General features: G+C 44.9%; 1 protein-coding gene across 1 annotated transcript; it reads left to right on the top strand.

Moving 5' to 3' along the window:
* Positions 1-1,220: 1,220 nt before the first annotated feature.
* LOC311494588 (Krueppel-like factor 15) lies at positions 1,221-15,794 on the top strand. The gene is made up of 3 exons (XM_084553697.1): positions 1,221-1,405; positions 3,129-4,718; positions 10,684-15,794. The coding sequence occupies exons 2-3, from the start codon at positions 3,208-3,210 to the stop codon at positions 10,859-10,861; spliced, it is 1,689 nt and encodes a 562-aa protein (XP_084409823.1). The 5' UTR covers positions 1,221-1,405; positions 3,129-3,207; the 3' UTR covers positions 10,862-15,794.
* The last annotated feature ends 255 nt before the right edge of the window (positions 15,795-16,049 follow it).

The raw sequence follows: 16,049 nt of genomic DNA, 5'->3' as shown, positions 1-16,049 counted from the left end.
CTTTACACAGCATAACAGCCACTCGCTCTCCGCCGCGCACACCGAAACTCTCTCAAGTGTTTACAGGCGGGTTAAAAAGTGGATCATTTATCCAAACACGCTGAAAGGTAATCTAACCTACACAGGCAAATCCAATTACGCTGGAGCCAGTAAAGTTACTTCAGCCCCGCGGACGTGTTTACGCGAGGTCTGCTCAGCTGGAGTGAAAGCAAAACTTCTATTACTGATGTTATTGAGCGGAGTGTAAACACGCTAGCTTTCGCTACTCAATGGCTCCCTCAGTCAGTCTTCAGCCGTGGTCAGCTGTGAGCGGCAAAAAAAAAAAAAAAAGAGGTCAGAGTGTTTCCTAGGTAGCAGATGTTGACATTTGTGATACCTCATTTACAAGCTTTAATACTTCATGAATCCATATGGAATCACACGGTTTAAGCCTCAAATACGCCAGATTTCCATGGCAACATTAAATAAAACATGTTATGTTGTCTGGTGAGGTAGGGCCAAAGCGTACGATACAAGGGGAAATGGTAGGTAGAAAAAAACAACTAGGAAAACACACAGGTGACTCAACAGAAACTTCAGAAAGAGGAAGACAGGACTATATATGCACACATGGGCTGAGGGGTTGAGGAGACACAGGTGAAGCTAATGAGGGAGGGACACCAAGGAGAAACCAATCAAACAATCAGAGGGAAGACACAGACAGGAAGTAAAGCAACACAAGAAACACCAAGGAAGAAGATAACAAAATAAAATCAACAGAAAATATGTAAAAACTTAACAAAATGACAACATCCCAATCTGATAATACAGATATCATAGAAACATCTGTATCTACAATGAACACATACACATGACCCACATTTATATGACTTATTATAGTAATGGGAATGGAAATGTTATCCAAGTTACCAAATAAGCGTGTCAACACACTATAAAAAGCCACCGGAGCTATCTTCAGCCTCTGGAGTAAGCGAAAAGGCACGAAAGTGATTTTTATGTTCGGGACTCGCAAGCACATGTGCTCCCTCCTTCCTTCCTCGCCTGCTCATGCTTCTTTCCACTGACGCCAAACCCCGAGGACGGCCTCCCGTTCGTCGAGGGGCCAATTGCGGCGCGCCGAGCAGGCGAGCCTTCAAGAGGCGACCCGTCTGATTTGCCTGCAACGGCGTACTCCACTCCGATCAAGTGACAGCGCAGCCAACTACCAAGCGAGAGAGAGAGAGAGAGAGAGAGAGAGAGAGGGGCGTGCGTGTGTATGAGAGAGAGTGTGTGGAGGCTTACGGCTATGCAAAGACCGTGTGGTGTACTTACATTGCCATTACGCACTATTACGCACGGACACCTACTTCCAGGAGAGGAGCGATCATCGTAAAGGAGCGGGATTTTGGATTCCTCACACGTACAGGTGAGCGCACACTAGAGGTGTTGTACAGGTTTAATCGTGTTTGTGGGGTTTTTACCGTGTCTGAGCGCGGACTACAGCTGGAAGCGTGCTGCCGAGCACAAGAAAAGAAACGCTTTTTGCAAGCTTTTACGCGCTATTCTGCAACCTTTATATCAAACAGGTCCACTGCTGGGTTCGTATTCGCAGTCGAGTGAAAGTAATCTTTTAGCTGTCACAGCCTGCATTGTTGAACATGCCATGGATTCATGCAGCGGGGTTGGGACTCAGAGCGCATCATGCTGTCAGTGCCTGTTTTATGTTCCAGGGCTGCAGGGTTACTGTAGGGCAAATGACTTCAAACTAGGACAAGTAAAAGGTGTTCCCAAACTCCTTCAAACCTCTAACAAAAAATCTTCCATTAGGTTTCACCTAGATGCGGCAGCTGCAGGACCCCAGCCCCCCTACCCCACCCCTCATATCATATGTCATATGATGTTACCGCAAATGCAACCATGTCTGAATTTAATCCCGGCCAGATACAAATTACATAACAGCGCAGAGAAGGTGGGAAACAATGAACAATGGCCTTTAATGTCCCGTGACTGTGGCAGCCTGACGCGAAGCCAATAAAGTAGAAATCGAATTAAACTGACAATTTTACCAGGACCACCTGGAACCTCTTTCAAGACCCCTGGAGGTCCCCGTAACTTTGGAAACTGCTGCTTTCCCAGCTTTACAGAAGAGGGCGCACAATCATTCCGCTCTCTCTCTCTCCCCCCCCCCCCCCTCTCTCTCTTTAATGTATTATTATTTTTTTTGTTCATGCACACATGCAGCCTTTTAAGGTTTTATAAGGGATTTTAGACTCATGTTTAATCACGCTAAACCATTCACTGGATGTAAAACCACTTGATGATGATGACTTTGTATTTTTAATCCAAGTAAATGTAGATATTGTGCACGGGCTGCTCGGTGCATAAAAATAGTCACTAAATCCTTCACTCATCACTGACACTTGAATATTACTGATGCTGAACCCGGTCACGAAAACCGTGCCCACTATTCTGCAGGGAGATTTTAGATTGCGTTGTAAATCTAATCTCTACTGGAGCTATATCAGTGTTTGTGTGTGTGTCTGAAAGTCAGCCACTCAGACGGAGCTGTATCAAGGGCCGGGAGGACTGAATAAATAGGAGCACGCTGTTAAATGACCATGTGGCTTTAATGCTGGAACCGGTGAGAAATGAGAACCCCCTCATTACACTCAGTTCAGCTCGACGTCCGAAACCACCAGCAGCAGCAGCTGCAGCAGTTACACACAGCAGAGTCTTCAAATTCCACTTTCTTCACACGTGGTTAACTTTCCTTTTGAAGTGTCGTCGGCTGCAGACCTCTCAAACCAGCAGCAGGTAGTGAATTAACCCTCCACCCCCCGAAAAAATGTAACAACACCAATTTTCTGTCAGTGTGCTGGTTGACTTGTTTTCAGAGGGACTTGAGCGACTGTCTTGTAAATCATTAACCTCACAGTCGAAGTCTGATTGACCACAGGGAGCCTTTCTGTGGCGTCATGCTGTAGGCTTTGGGACTGATGATCACCCAAGTCACATTTCATTAAATTTAAATCAAGGCGTAGCTAATGTGCCGCTACAGCGAAGATTGTGTCATTTTTTTTTTTTTGTTTTTTATTTTTAAATCTCTTTCGGCGTCATAACTGATCAACACAATCATTTGTCTTTTGCAGGAAGAAGAGAAACTTTTTCATTAAGCTTCAGAGCAGCTTCAGAGCAGAGCAGAGTCAGCTGCCATCCCTCTGCCCAGGAATGGTGGATCACTTGCCGCTTGGTGAGGAGACCTTCCTGTATTACAGCGGCTCCCCGGGGCCTGACTACAGCTGCCTATGTCGCCACGCCAACGGTGGCATGTCTCTGGGCGTCATGGTGACTGACACGTGCACTTACCACCGTCACCACCACCACCAACATCACCACCACCCTTACCAAGGGGTGGCCCTATCGCCCTCGCCTCGACTCTCGGAGGACGACCTCAGCGACTCGTCGAGCCCTCGTTCCTCCCTCTGCTCCAGCCCGGAGTCCTCGTCGCCGCCGGCGTCCCGGCACGTCCTCGGGTCCAGCTGCGAAAGCAGGAGCAGCAGAAGCAGTGGCAGCTGCAGCTCCTCCGGAGGGGAGAGTCAAGACAGCCTGCTGGATCTCCTGCTCTCACAGGCCTCCCTTACCACCTCATTAAGCTCGAACGCCAGCAGCACCTCTCACTCTTCTCCCCATCTATCCTCTCTCTGCCTCTCCTCCCCACCCTCCTCTACCTCCTCGTCTCCCACTGCCCCCTTGTTACCCATGGGCCTGGCTTGGGAGTCCAAGAGGGAGCATCGGCTGAGTCTCCTCCAGCAGCAGACCAAAGAGGAAAGTTACGAGTTCCCAGTTTTCCTTGATGAGCTGCAGGATCCCGCAGCACTCCTCTTTCAGCCCACTCTGGAAGAGATCGAGGAGTTCCTGGAGGAGAACATGGTGGTGGCAATGGAGAAGGACGAGGATGGAAGCGATGAGGCAATGTCACCGACGTCAGAGGATGCTGAGGCGGAAAGTTCCCGGACGTTCGCAGGGGAACTTGAATCTGTGTCGCAGAACTCGGATCAGACTGTGCCCGTGGCTCATTCTCCACTCTCCTCCCACGCAGAGACCAAACATACACCATGTGCACCGGACATGGACCCCTCATCGTCAACAGTGGATGCTAGCTGTGTGTCTGCTGACAGTCATGTAGATGGGATCAAACAGGAGGACTCACCTGAAAGCACCGGTGCTTCCTCCAGCGTGCCTGTCATCCTTCAAATCCAGCCCATACAGATCAAACAAGAGCCAAACCCAAGTGCCATATCAGATGCTGCGAGCCAGCAACCCCAGAAAGCCCCATCCCAATCAACCCAGGCCCAGTCAGACATCAAAATCGCCCAGCTCCTGGTCAACATCCAGGGGCAAACGTTCGCCTTGGTGCCTCAGCTGCTGTCCCCGGCCAACCTCGCCAGCAAAACCGGAGGCGTCGCTTCGTCCAAATTTGTTCGGATAGCGCCGGTGCCCATTGCGGCCAAACCGAATGGGCTCGGAGAGGGCGGTTTAGGCGGAGGCTCGGCCACGGGAGTCCTCGCCGGGGGCCAGCGGTACCAGAAGAGCGCGGTAGCAGACCTTATTAAAATGCACAAGTGCTCTTTTCCCGGCTGCAATAAAATGTACACCAAGAGCAGCCATCTTAAGGCCCACCTGAGGAGGCACACGGGGGAGAAGCCCTTCGCCTGCACATGGCCTGGCTGTGGATGGAGGTGAGCACGACCAAGAGTCTTTATATAGTTCATTTATGAGTCAGAGGATGCATCAAGCAATCATATAAATTGCAGAACACTCTTCCGGAGTGTAAAGGCTTATTACGTTGAATGACCCTGTAGCATTTATACAACTTGTTTGTCTAGTCTACAGATGTTACACTAACTGGGGTTATCAACTTCCACTCTGTATGACTCCATGTGGAGAAGACTACCATTGATAGTGTGTCCAGACTTAGTGCTGTATTATTTCCTCATGTACTGAACACTGAAGTTTATTGTCAGGTCATTGCAGATAAGAAGTGACATCCTGGGAATCTCAATCCTTTAAGAAGCAAAAAAAAACAACAACATGAAACTGTTTTTTGTGTCACTTCTTTCTGGTGGCTGAAAAGATAATTCATTCATTTTCACAAAAACAACAAGCGGTTCAAAGTCCTTAGCGTGCCCGTCTTTGAGGTCACCGCTTGGTTTTTAAGAGCCAAAGATGTTGTTTTACAAGGGAGAGAAATGTTTTATGGGCACGCAAACATGTGTTAAATACACCCAGGCAGGGTTCGGCAAGCTCGGTTTAGATAATTTACGGAGCGGGGAAACAGCCCATCCTCAAGGAATCACACTCCAGACCATTTGAGATTGATACAACTTGTTCTTTTCTACACGCTGGCCTCTACTATCTGCGTGTTTTTGTACCATGGTGGAGTTCCAGATTAGATAGAGCTCCTTTTGAAGTTGTCCACATGCAGACTTTGTCCCCTGCTAGTTAGTGTTTGCTCACCGTCTGCCACCGCACACACGCGTTCGTACACTGGATTATTGCAAATTCAAGTTCAAATTCAAGCTTTTCACGTCCCGTAATCCACTGGCGCAAACGGGTGTCAGTTGGCGGTTTGACGTCCTTTAATCGCTGCCTTCATCTAAATAAGACTAAATAACACTTCTGAACTGAGGAGTGGCAGCTCTGACCTGTTGGTCAATGAATTCCACCTCTATACGCTCAGTTATTGCCCAAGGCTGCATATAGAGTCTTGTTTGTTTTAGAGTGAAGCAGATAAGAAAGTTTTGCACCCCGATCTTTTAATATTGAATATCAGCCGATTCCAGCAGAAAACTGTTTGGCTTTTCTGCAGATTAAACTATTCAAATCTCATGTTTTTTGTTTCTTCTTTAGATCTGCAGGTAGGCAACGCTTGGCTAGCTGCTTCCCCCTTCTTCCCAGCCTCATTGCTAAGCTAGGCTAATCCGCTCTGGGCTCTGACTCTGCAGGCACATCACTCGGCACTGATCTCCTTAATTAACTCAATGAACAAGCAACGTTTAATTGAGCTTCTCGCAACCTTCTTGAATCAGCAAACTCCTTTGCGGATTTCTAAAAGCGCAGGAATGTGCACGACCTGCGGCGTTCCAGTCGGGCTGCTTTTAAAAGGCAAGCGTCACCGCGTTGTCATTTTGGCTGACATGTGCACACACACCGCCACAGATGGAAATCTTGCTGACTGGTGCTCGAAATGTTGCTTTAGCAGTGGGAAAAATAAGCCACTGAGGGACATGCATTACTTTAAGTGACATAATACTGCTAGTCCTGTCAAAACTGCACGTCCACAGTAGTGTTCTCGTGACGGTATGACGGCAGCAAAGTCTCCCTCTGGGCTTGGGGTGCGGAGGTGATCCGAGGAGTCCTGCACCTCTTACTCTCTGTAACCTTAGATCCATGTGTCGGCCCCTTTGAAGTCCAGATGAGTGGTATTTCACCGGCTGTACTCCCACATGTATGTCAGTCAAAGTTATATGTCTTCCTTTGTCAAACTCTTTCATGTTTTTTGTTTTTTTTGTGCAACTTGAATCCATTTTTATCTCTGGCTACAGTTTAGGGTTCACATGAAGGCCTGGACGCTCACATTGAGCACATGTAAACACTTTAAGGAACGGGCATCGCGCTGCTCAGACCGGCTCAGACCTGCATGGAGACTCCCATGCGAGGCTTTGTGTTGAGCGGCTCGCGCTGGAGGTTTTCTGTAGAAACACCGTGGCGTGTGTGCGTGTCCTGGACGTCTGTCATCGTCGGGGCTGTGGCTCGTTGTGTTTCTCAGCTGATGCAGTCATCGTAGCGGCAATACAATGCCGGGCGGTGACGGAGCTGTCAAGCTTTTATATCGACTGTCACACTAAGAGGCAAAGAAGGAGGAAGCAAGGGCACTTACTGGAGATGTCGCCACCCTGATTGGATACTGATCTTTTATTATTCAGTATCGACTGATCCGAGTCTCCATCCAATCTTAAACAAAGTTCATACCCTGTAGCTTCCTAAAGTCTTTCCTTGTCTTCTCCTAGAGTCGACTGGGTTCAGTCCAATAGATCTTTAAGTTAAGTTAGTGTGGAGAGGGTAGCTGGTACCTTGTGTTCTCTACTCCAGAAATGTTCTGGTCATCCAATGCTGCCATAAACTCCCTAACCCTCTCTGGAAGATTTCTCTCCTTGACATTGTCTCCACTAAACTTTTCCCTTTTTGTTTCCAACGTTCAGTGTTTGTTGTTGTTGTTTCGGTGCAGCCTTCGCCTGAGTGGATTTGGCGTTTTGTTTGTTTTTTCAAGGTGGTAGTATCGAATGATGATCTCCTACTACCTCCCAGTCAAACATCCGCATTGCGCAATTCTGCAGCTGTTTGATCTGACACACGGCTTCATTTTCCAGAGAAAACCACTTCCGCACAGCAGACATGTTTAGTCATGTAGTTTTGGCTAGCGCTAAAGCTGCCAAAAATCTAAGAAGACGCCTTCTTCTATGGTTTATGGCAGCCCTAAAATACGTTACGCTGCAAAAGATCGGCTGAATTTTAAAAACGCCTGCATCGGGACATCCCTACCACTTAAAATACTATTCATTGTCAATGATGTGTTTTGGATCTGAGTAAGGAAGCACCATCGTGTCTGCTCCGTCCTGCAGGGGAGGTCAACAAGTTTGGGGCTGACTAGAAAACAGCTTCTGTGGAGCTAGTTGAAAACCCTCTTTGACAAACTGTCCTCTAGAGATTTTTCTGTTTTCTTCTGGATGCTCGTTCAATGGCTTTGCATGCAGCAGGCGAACGTCTGTCACTGGTTAGCGCTGTAATGCACTAATGTGATTTTTGAAAGATGAAGGAGAGAGTTGAAACTGAGCCTCTCGTAAACGCGGCAGCACACGGCTCTGAGCTGACAGGAGCGGCTTAACAAAAAGAGACAATGAAAACAAAGATGGCACAGTATGCGTACAGTGGGAGGGCTTGCCAGTATCTCTGTTACTGTAATTTTCCAGTTTTGCATCTAACCGGGCCGCCCTACCTTCCAGGCTGTTTTTATACGCTCTGTTGCCTGCAGAGCTGAGTTTAGGGACAAGCTAGAACAAAGCCTGCATATGTGTTTCCCACAGCGCCCACACTAATATGTATACTATGTGTGTTGAGCGGCCACGCCAAGCGGCCCCGAGGACTCAAGGTGTAAAAACCACAATCCCCAGTGAAAAACACTCAACTGATCAAAAGGGCCTTCCGCCATCACGGACACAAAACCCGCTGACCTCCTTGCCCGCGATCCCAAATAGAACTGAGACAAAAGAGAAAAGAGGTATAGCAAGAGGGGGGTTTGAAAGAGACAGATGTTGAGGCGGTGAGAGGGAACTGGCGCGTGATCAATCTCATCCTAAGAAAACAGGGATTTAAAGAACACAATCAGTCTATTTGTGTAAATCCCACATGCATGCTCCGTTAAAACATCCACCCTGGTACGCTATGTTACTGGGTACAAGCCCAGTTTGAGTAGAATAGCTGCGCATGGTTTGTGTCGTGCCCCGGCTTGCAGCTCATTGAGTATTATTAAAGCTTTAGGGTGCAGCGTGTGCGTGCTCCGTCACCCCTACATGTTGTCACACAATGTACAGAATGTAAAGAGAGTTTCTTTAAGAATGTAAAGGTGTTAACTGTGAGTAACACTCTGTGTTACAGAGCAAAAGGGAATTATTGTTCAGCTGCAGTTCCCCTTGGTTCTACAGAATGCTCTTCATTGTTTTTATTTTGCGGCCCGCAGCTCGACTGTTTTTTAGCCTGGATGCCGGCACGACTTTCACGAAACTTTCGTAGGCCACAGTTTAGTCTGGAGTCTCTCCGTTGGGAAGCGATTAAGCTCTGGCAAAGATTCTCAGGCCTAATGAAATCGTTTGGGCGGAGCTTTATGTGGTGATTGCCAGAAGAGTAACAGCAGCGTAGTCTCGCACAAATAAATGAGTCTGGCTAAAAAACTTTAGCTAAAAGACAGACAATAGTCCAAAACAGAACAAATACTGAACTAAAATCTGGGTGAACAGACACAGATCAGTGCTTTTATGCTGCTTTGTGCCAGCTAGATGTTAAATCTAAAAATCTAAAGTGTGCGATATACAAATCAATCAGTTAGGAATTGATAAAATTAAGCAAAACATGTCTATACTGTACTCTTGTGTTTTCCAAACAGCGGCAAAGCTGGTTGGTACAGTAAACAAAGAACAAGAACCATGAACCAGTTTAACTGCAGTACTTTATAAAGCAATAAAATGATAATTAATCATATGATTGTTGGTTTTGGCCTGTTGTGCCTCCTCCGAGTGGCAAAAACAAATGAGTAATAGCAGCGTCAACTGAAATGTAAAACTAAAAGTATTTCTCCTTCATTGTTTGCAGAATGATGAGGCTTTATAATAAGCAGTAATCTCCATGTGCTGCACATTTTCTACATTTATAAGAATCAGTATATTTATTCATCCTGCAGGGTAAAGAAAGGTGAATAACTTGAATCACAGTTGTCGTAGCGACAGTATTTCGAGGACTTGCATGGGGGTACGGATAGCAGTGATGGAGGCAGGTGGATTGTTGTCGCTACCGCGTCCAGATGATGAATTGTACTGACTTTGACGATCCTTTGGCCTTTTTAGTGCCACAAAAGTTCCCTTTTTCACTGCTGCACCAGGTGGTTAGCATGTCAGCGTGGCTAAATAATTAGCCCCAAAGTCAGATGATAAATGTGGTAAATACTGCAAATACTTACGAGCATGTTTGCGCTGTCACCATTAGCATGTTAGCGTCTGTTTACATTCTCACAGGATTGGTTAGGATTGGCTGCAGACTCTTAGTTTTGACTGATTATCTCTTGTATGTGGAGCATTACAGGAGATTACCTGAGAGGTGCAGGTGAAGTGGATCTAAATACCAACCACATGAGTCACCAGTGTTTGTCTTAAGGTTCTTGGTTTTCTCAGATTCCCCAGCTTAGCTTTGTAAGCACTTCTATCTTCTTTTTATTGCCAGGCCATTAAAATGATGAATAGCCCCGTTGTGCAATCCGTGTTGTGGAAATGGTTTGAAATAACTGTGAGCGACGTCTCCGCGTCTCTGTGAATTATCGCCTTCTTGCTCCCGGCCTGCTTCTGCCGCCGGAAAACGAGTCCGTGTTACAGATTAATCTGATCTTAACAGCTTTGCTAATATATACAGACGCACGCCGAGGTACGGGCCACCGGTCTGTCATCCACTTAACCCTTTGATGTCGTGATACCCAAGCTGGCTGGAGCCCATAGAGGCCACGGAGTAGAGCGGAGCCAGGAATAGACCGGGCCTGGATTTACAGCGCCCGTGTGTGTTGAGCTAAATATGGACTAGCGAAACGTTGCAGGGCAATACTCGTGCATGGCATCACACCTCTCAGATTCCCCTCATGTATAACAGCTTTTATGTTATCTGGCAACCCCAAAGCATGACCGCATCCTTTTTTTTATATACAAATAAGGTGTTTAATTCAAGTAAACTGGTTATTTTTATGCACAATGCTACAATTCAACATTGACTGCTGACTGATAATTTGGGAGTAGGGAATAAAAACGCCAAAAACTTTTTTGGGAATGGGTTAAAGTTGAGCAGATTGGCTCGATTTCAAAAGTAACATCCTGGATCTCCCTCTGACAGGTTCTCCCGGTCCGACGAGCTGTCCCGACACCGCCGCTCCCACTCCGGAGTGAAGCCGTACCAGTGCATCGTCTGCGAGAAGAAGTTCGCCCGCAGCGATCACCTGTCGAAACACCTCAAAGTCCACCGCTTTCCACGAAGCAGCAGGACAGCGCGCTCTGCAAACGGACCCCTCTGACCCCGCTCTGACAGACTGACGCTAAACGGAGAGGAAGGAGGGGGGGAGGGGAGGCCTAGCGGTCGTTTATGTGTGTGGCGGAAGACAGAGGAGGGCGGCGGGGTGGCCGGGCGGCAGTCCAAACACCCTTTAAAGGAGTCCGCGCAAGGACTCTGTGTTGCCGGTCTCTGTTTGTGTTCAACTGTGTGCGCGTGACGTACAATCCTGGTACTGTGATAATTTATTGGGTGACGAGGAAAAAGACTGTAAGAACTAAAACAGAAAACTGTTACTTGACACAGCACCCTCACAGGTGAAATAAGCTTCTTGTATATTACAACTTTATTCGCAAATCTTTTAGCTAATTCGAAGAAAGATTTGTTATTCAGAGTATTTTTTACACTTTGAAGTGTGTGTTCATTGCTTATGTCCAAGTCAAAAGCCTTATATCAGTAGAGGTTATAACACTGGGGGGTATTCTACTTTTTTAACACCCCCATTTTTTTTTGTTTCAGCTTTCCTGGAGCCAAATGTTGTTTAACATTTAAAAGTAATATTTTGCAGAAAAAAAAAACAAAAAAACAACAAAAAAACAAAACTCGTTGCTTAATGGCTTGAATTGAATGTGTTCCCGAGCAACTCGAGCTCAACGGACAACGTATTAGCAAGCAATGAGGACTATTGGGGGGCCTTCAGCATTCCTTTTAGCTGTGAACGGGTTTCTCGGTTGCCTCCGAGTCTCGCTACAAGAACGAGGCTCAAGTCCATGTTGAATTACTGCTCACCAACGAAGATCAGGACACCATGTAATTTGCACTGGCACACGGAATATTTGGTCGTCTGCCCATTCTAAGAATTCTGAGAGCTTTGCGTAGTTGTCCCGCGGTCGGACTCGGTCTTCAAGGATTCGAGTCTGTTTATCAGAATGATTGTTGTTTTTGTGGCCTTTGTTGCATCCGGCAACGACGCAGAAAGTATATTTCAAGCTAAGGTTAGGAACTCATGATGCACCACAACTTCTGTTTTATGTTTTTTTATTTTTTTTTGTTTTTTTTTTACGGTTTTGACATTTATTACTTTTTGCAAATTCACGTCGCTGCTGACGAACCATCTGAGGCGGCGATCCTGCAAGGAAGGGCTGGTATCAATGTGAACTTTGTCTTGCCATAGATTTTTTTATCTTATTTTATTTTATTTTCCACATATCAAATGAAATGATTTACATATCAGATCGTCGTGTTTTTAATGTTTTTAAAGCGGTTAAACGAGACGAGGACTGTGCAGAGGGCAAAGTCGCCGTAGATCGCCAAAATAAAAGCATTAGCGCGGGAATGTGCAACCTCTGACAAACAGCTAATTCAAATGTTAACACAAACTCGCTTTATAGGAAGGAAGGTTTTGTACTTTGCTTCAAGGAACCAGTATTTTTCTTTGCTTCAAATTACATATTATCAAATTAAACTGGAATTTATGTCCTTTTGAGAGAGGACAATGGAAGCCCCTTACAACATCAAATAACTGAATTTGGTTTTACCCTAACATGACTTGGTTAGGGGTTAATAGAGCGTTAAAAAGCATCCAAGAAACATCATCTGCCATGAAATAAAAATGTCTTTGTATTTTGCTACAAGGGATCAGTGGCTGGTAAATCAAATTTCAGATCACATTTACCTGTAGAAATTGCTTTATTCGCTTGTTCTGCGCCTTCAGTTGAAGTGAGCCAAGTCAGTCATGGGAGGGACAGCAGATGCTGTACAGCTGCCGAGTTCAGAGGCAGACTCCTGTGCCGTAAAGTTGAGATTGAGTTGACAACGTCAGGTATTGAAATGGATTTAAAAAAATAAATAAATGAATAAAAAGGAATGTTAAGAGATTGAATTCAGTTGGTTTTGGACGTTCCGATAATTTGCCGAGACCTGCAATGATTGAGAAACCTATGCGAGTGTTGTGGTGCACAGCCCCTGATGCCGTATGGAGGAAGCGTATTAACCCTTGTCAGGCATTCCTTCCATGCAATCAGAAGCATCAGAAGCTTCTCTGAATATGTCATACGTGATCCCGTGAATGTATGTAAATACTGTATATGCATCTGAAACGGAGAACTGGAATATTCTTCAAGTGATTTCTGTGATTGTGAAAGATTTTAAAACAAAAGAAATGTAAAGAAAGTGTACATAAGGTGATAATTCAAATATATAGTGTAAAAAAAAAATATGGAAACGTATATATGTTGTCTGGTGTTTACGAAACACATCGTTAAATAGGATGAAGTGAAACGTTTCACGATGCATTTGTGGGAAAAGTACTTGCACTCGTTTGGACTGGTGCATAGAGCAGTGTAGCATGATGCATCACGAAGCTCACAGGAAGTCTTTTATAAATGTGTTCTGTAAGCACTTTACACACAAAGAGTTGCTAAAAATGTTATATTTTTGCTTTTGTTCTACTATGTAAAACACATTTACAATAAAAAATCCCAAAACCAAAGATATGTGGAATATTGTATGTTTTAAATATGACACTAATAATGGTCAGTTTTCACATTTGAAGCTTCCAAACAACTCTTAACGTTGATCTCCTCGTGCTCTCATCGGTAGCCTTATATATAAAGAAGGGCTTGGCCACTCAAATAAGGAGGTAAATGATGCTTGACATATGATAGACAGCCTACATCACAGCTTTCTAGAAACATAGACGACGTAACCTACGTACGTAGCCTACGCCGGTGCGAGCCATTTATACTTGTGCTCTCCTCAGTCTGACTCCCTCTGTAACAACACCACCCAAAAGCTTGTCAGTGTCTGAAACTTTCATGGAAATCTTGCAGGAATTTCACCAAAGACGAGTCGTGCATATGTTTGTGTCTCCGAACCTCCTCAGTTAACCTTTCCTCCATGTGTTCCATCTTTGTTGATCCAAAACAATCAATTAGAAAACTGCAGAGATGAAGAAGCGTCCAGAAATACTAAAGTGGAAATACTACCATGCGGACCAATCACAGCTCTTGTGGTCTGCGTCACTGCAGTGCTCAGTTACAGTTCTGGGGAGGTGCGCATCAGGCTACGGGGTTAGGGTCTGCATAGGGTCCGCGCTGTCGCCATAGCTATAGCATCAAATTATGACTGAGTCAAGATGATGGGGGGAGTGGGGTAAAGAGAAAATGGGTTCATTTCAAGCTTGTTATGCAAATAAGTAATTTGACTTCAGCTGGCAGGGCAATGTTGTAGCAACAGGACCCAAATGCAAGACAGGCAGGACTAGGCAACAAAATGTATTGAATGAAAACAGGTGCTGCAGTTAGGAGGCGAGGTAATCCAAGAACACAAATAAAAAAAAAAAAAAACAAGTAAGAAACTAAGGAACATGAAGAAGCACAAGTCTAAAACAAATAGGGTAACATCACAGAGCAGAACAGGGGAAAGATTGCAGACAACGCAGTAGAGAACAAAGGGAATGGCAGGGCTATATACATACATACATGGCAGAGAGGTGACGGGACACAGGTGAAGCTAATGAGGGTGGAGCACACAAGGAGAAACCAATCCACCAATCAAAGAGGGGATAAACACAGGAAGTCACACAAGAAACATCAAGGAAGGACTTTACAAAATAAAACAGGAAACACAAAGAAAACCAAACAGAGATAGCTGATGTTGTTGAATTTCCGTCTCCGTTTTCCAGGTGCTTTAATCCTGAGACTTTAGTGAGACACTCTTTTATGAAGTCATCATCTCAGATAGGTTTCCCATGCCGGGTAATGAGTTGACAACATTTGACTGTGTTTTGTTAGCATGGATAAGAAAATAATTGTAGAGCTTTTCAGTCTAGCTGCCATTTGCTTGAATTTCTGTTCTCGTTGGACACCAGTGTAGGTCTGATGTTTGGTTTCTTGGTGTTGTCGTATATTAGACTCTTTCATCACAGCAACAGTTTCATTTCATATCAAACAGAAACACTTCCCCTCATTTTCTATGAAGAAATATTCATTTTCCCTCCACCCTGTCTCAGGTTTCTTTGGTTCTGCCATTTTTTGGTCATCTGTGGTTTTCCAAACTTTTCTTTGATTAATCCTTTTTCTCAGATGCTAATGTCACCTACTGTAAAAACTAAACTGTGCAATACAATCTATACATGGGCCATATTCCATTATACGTTTAGAATTTGACAATTAAATATGGACCGTAGTTTGGATTCAGATGGTGCACTAAACAAGACCAGCAGCCTCAAGCAGATGGGTTCCCACCAAGTAAACTAAGTTCTGCTCCAGGTTTCATCCTGTTAGAGAAGAGTTTCCCTCACCACCACCACTGCTGCTTTAGTACTTCCTCTGGGAAGGTTCAGGCTATTGGTTTCTGTAAAGTATCTTCAGACTATCTGGACTGTTATTGATGCTATATATAAGTTAAACAGTATCTTGGGCAGAAGTCACTGAGCCAAAATTAGCCATCATATGTGTCTTGATGTTAGCTACCATAAGCTACTGGGCATGCCAAATCCAGAGAGGGTATGACATTGGACACTTGAGTTTGCTGAACTTGTATCTCATGAAGGAGATGTTTTCATTTGTTTTTAAAAGGTGACATGATTGAGTTTGATGCGTCAAACCATTCTCAAGTCAAATGCGTGCCATAAACCGATCTCACACAGCTTATAGTGGGATGCTTATTCCAAAAGACAGCAATGTAAGCATTTCTAAATACAGCGAGCTAGCTAATTAGAGTTCAGCCTGAAATGTGTGTAAACTAACCAAGGTATAAGCCTGGGAGTTGGAACAATTTTGCTGCAGGAATTTGGTCTGGAACTGCTCCATTGGTCCCAATGGATTATTCAAAGATCTGTCAGGCCAATCAAATTGTTTGCACGGGTTTATAATGCGGTTTGCAGGTGCATTTGTATTAAGATTATTGTTTCAGATGTTATTCCATAGTTTATTCTTCAGAAAACTACATTCAGAGGGTTCCTCTGCTTTCTTTTAAAAATAAAATCTGTAGATAAATAAGGTTGTCATTCAGTCCAAACCTTGTCATGTTGTAGTTTCAAGCCATATAAAACAGTAACACATTGAAATAGGTCCTGATGTGTTTTTATCCACGTGTACCTCAGGGTGAGAGGGAGAGAAAAAACGGTTTCCCAGAACGTTGCATAAGGAACATAAAGCTGGGAAACGTGAGGTATGTCAGTGTAAGATTCGTACCACATGGCAAATTTG

Source organism: Chelon labrosus, assembly GCF_963514085.1.
Source record: "Chelon labrosus genome assembly, chromosome: 10".
NCBI classification, from domain to species: domain Eukaryota; kingdom Metazoa; phylum Chordata; class Actinopteri; order Mugiliformes; family Mugilidae; genus Chelon; species Chelon labrosus.
The sequence above is the reverse complement of the archived record's forward strand: the minus strand, read 5'-3'. Positions and strand labels throughout refer to the sequence as shown.

Bases quoted from the DNA above. Each gene is read 5' to 3' on its own strand.
- LOC311494588 (XM_084553697.1), top strand. From the start codon at position 3,208: ATGGTGGATCACTTGCCGCTTGGTGAGGAGACCTTCCTGTATTACAGC. The intron at 4,719-10,683 runs GTGAGCACGACC...TCCCTCTGACAG, and splicing joins TGGCCTGGCTGTGGATGGAG to GTTCTCCCGGTCCGACGAGC.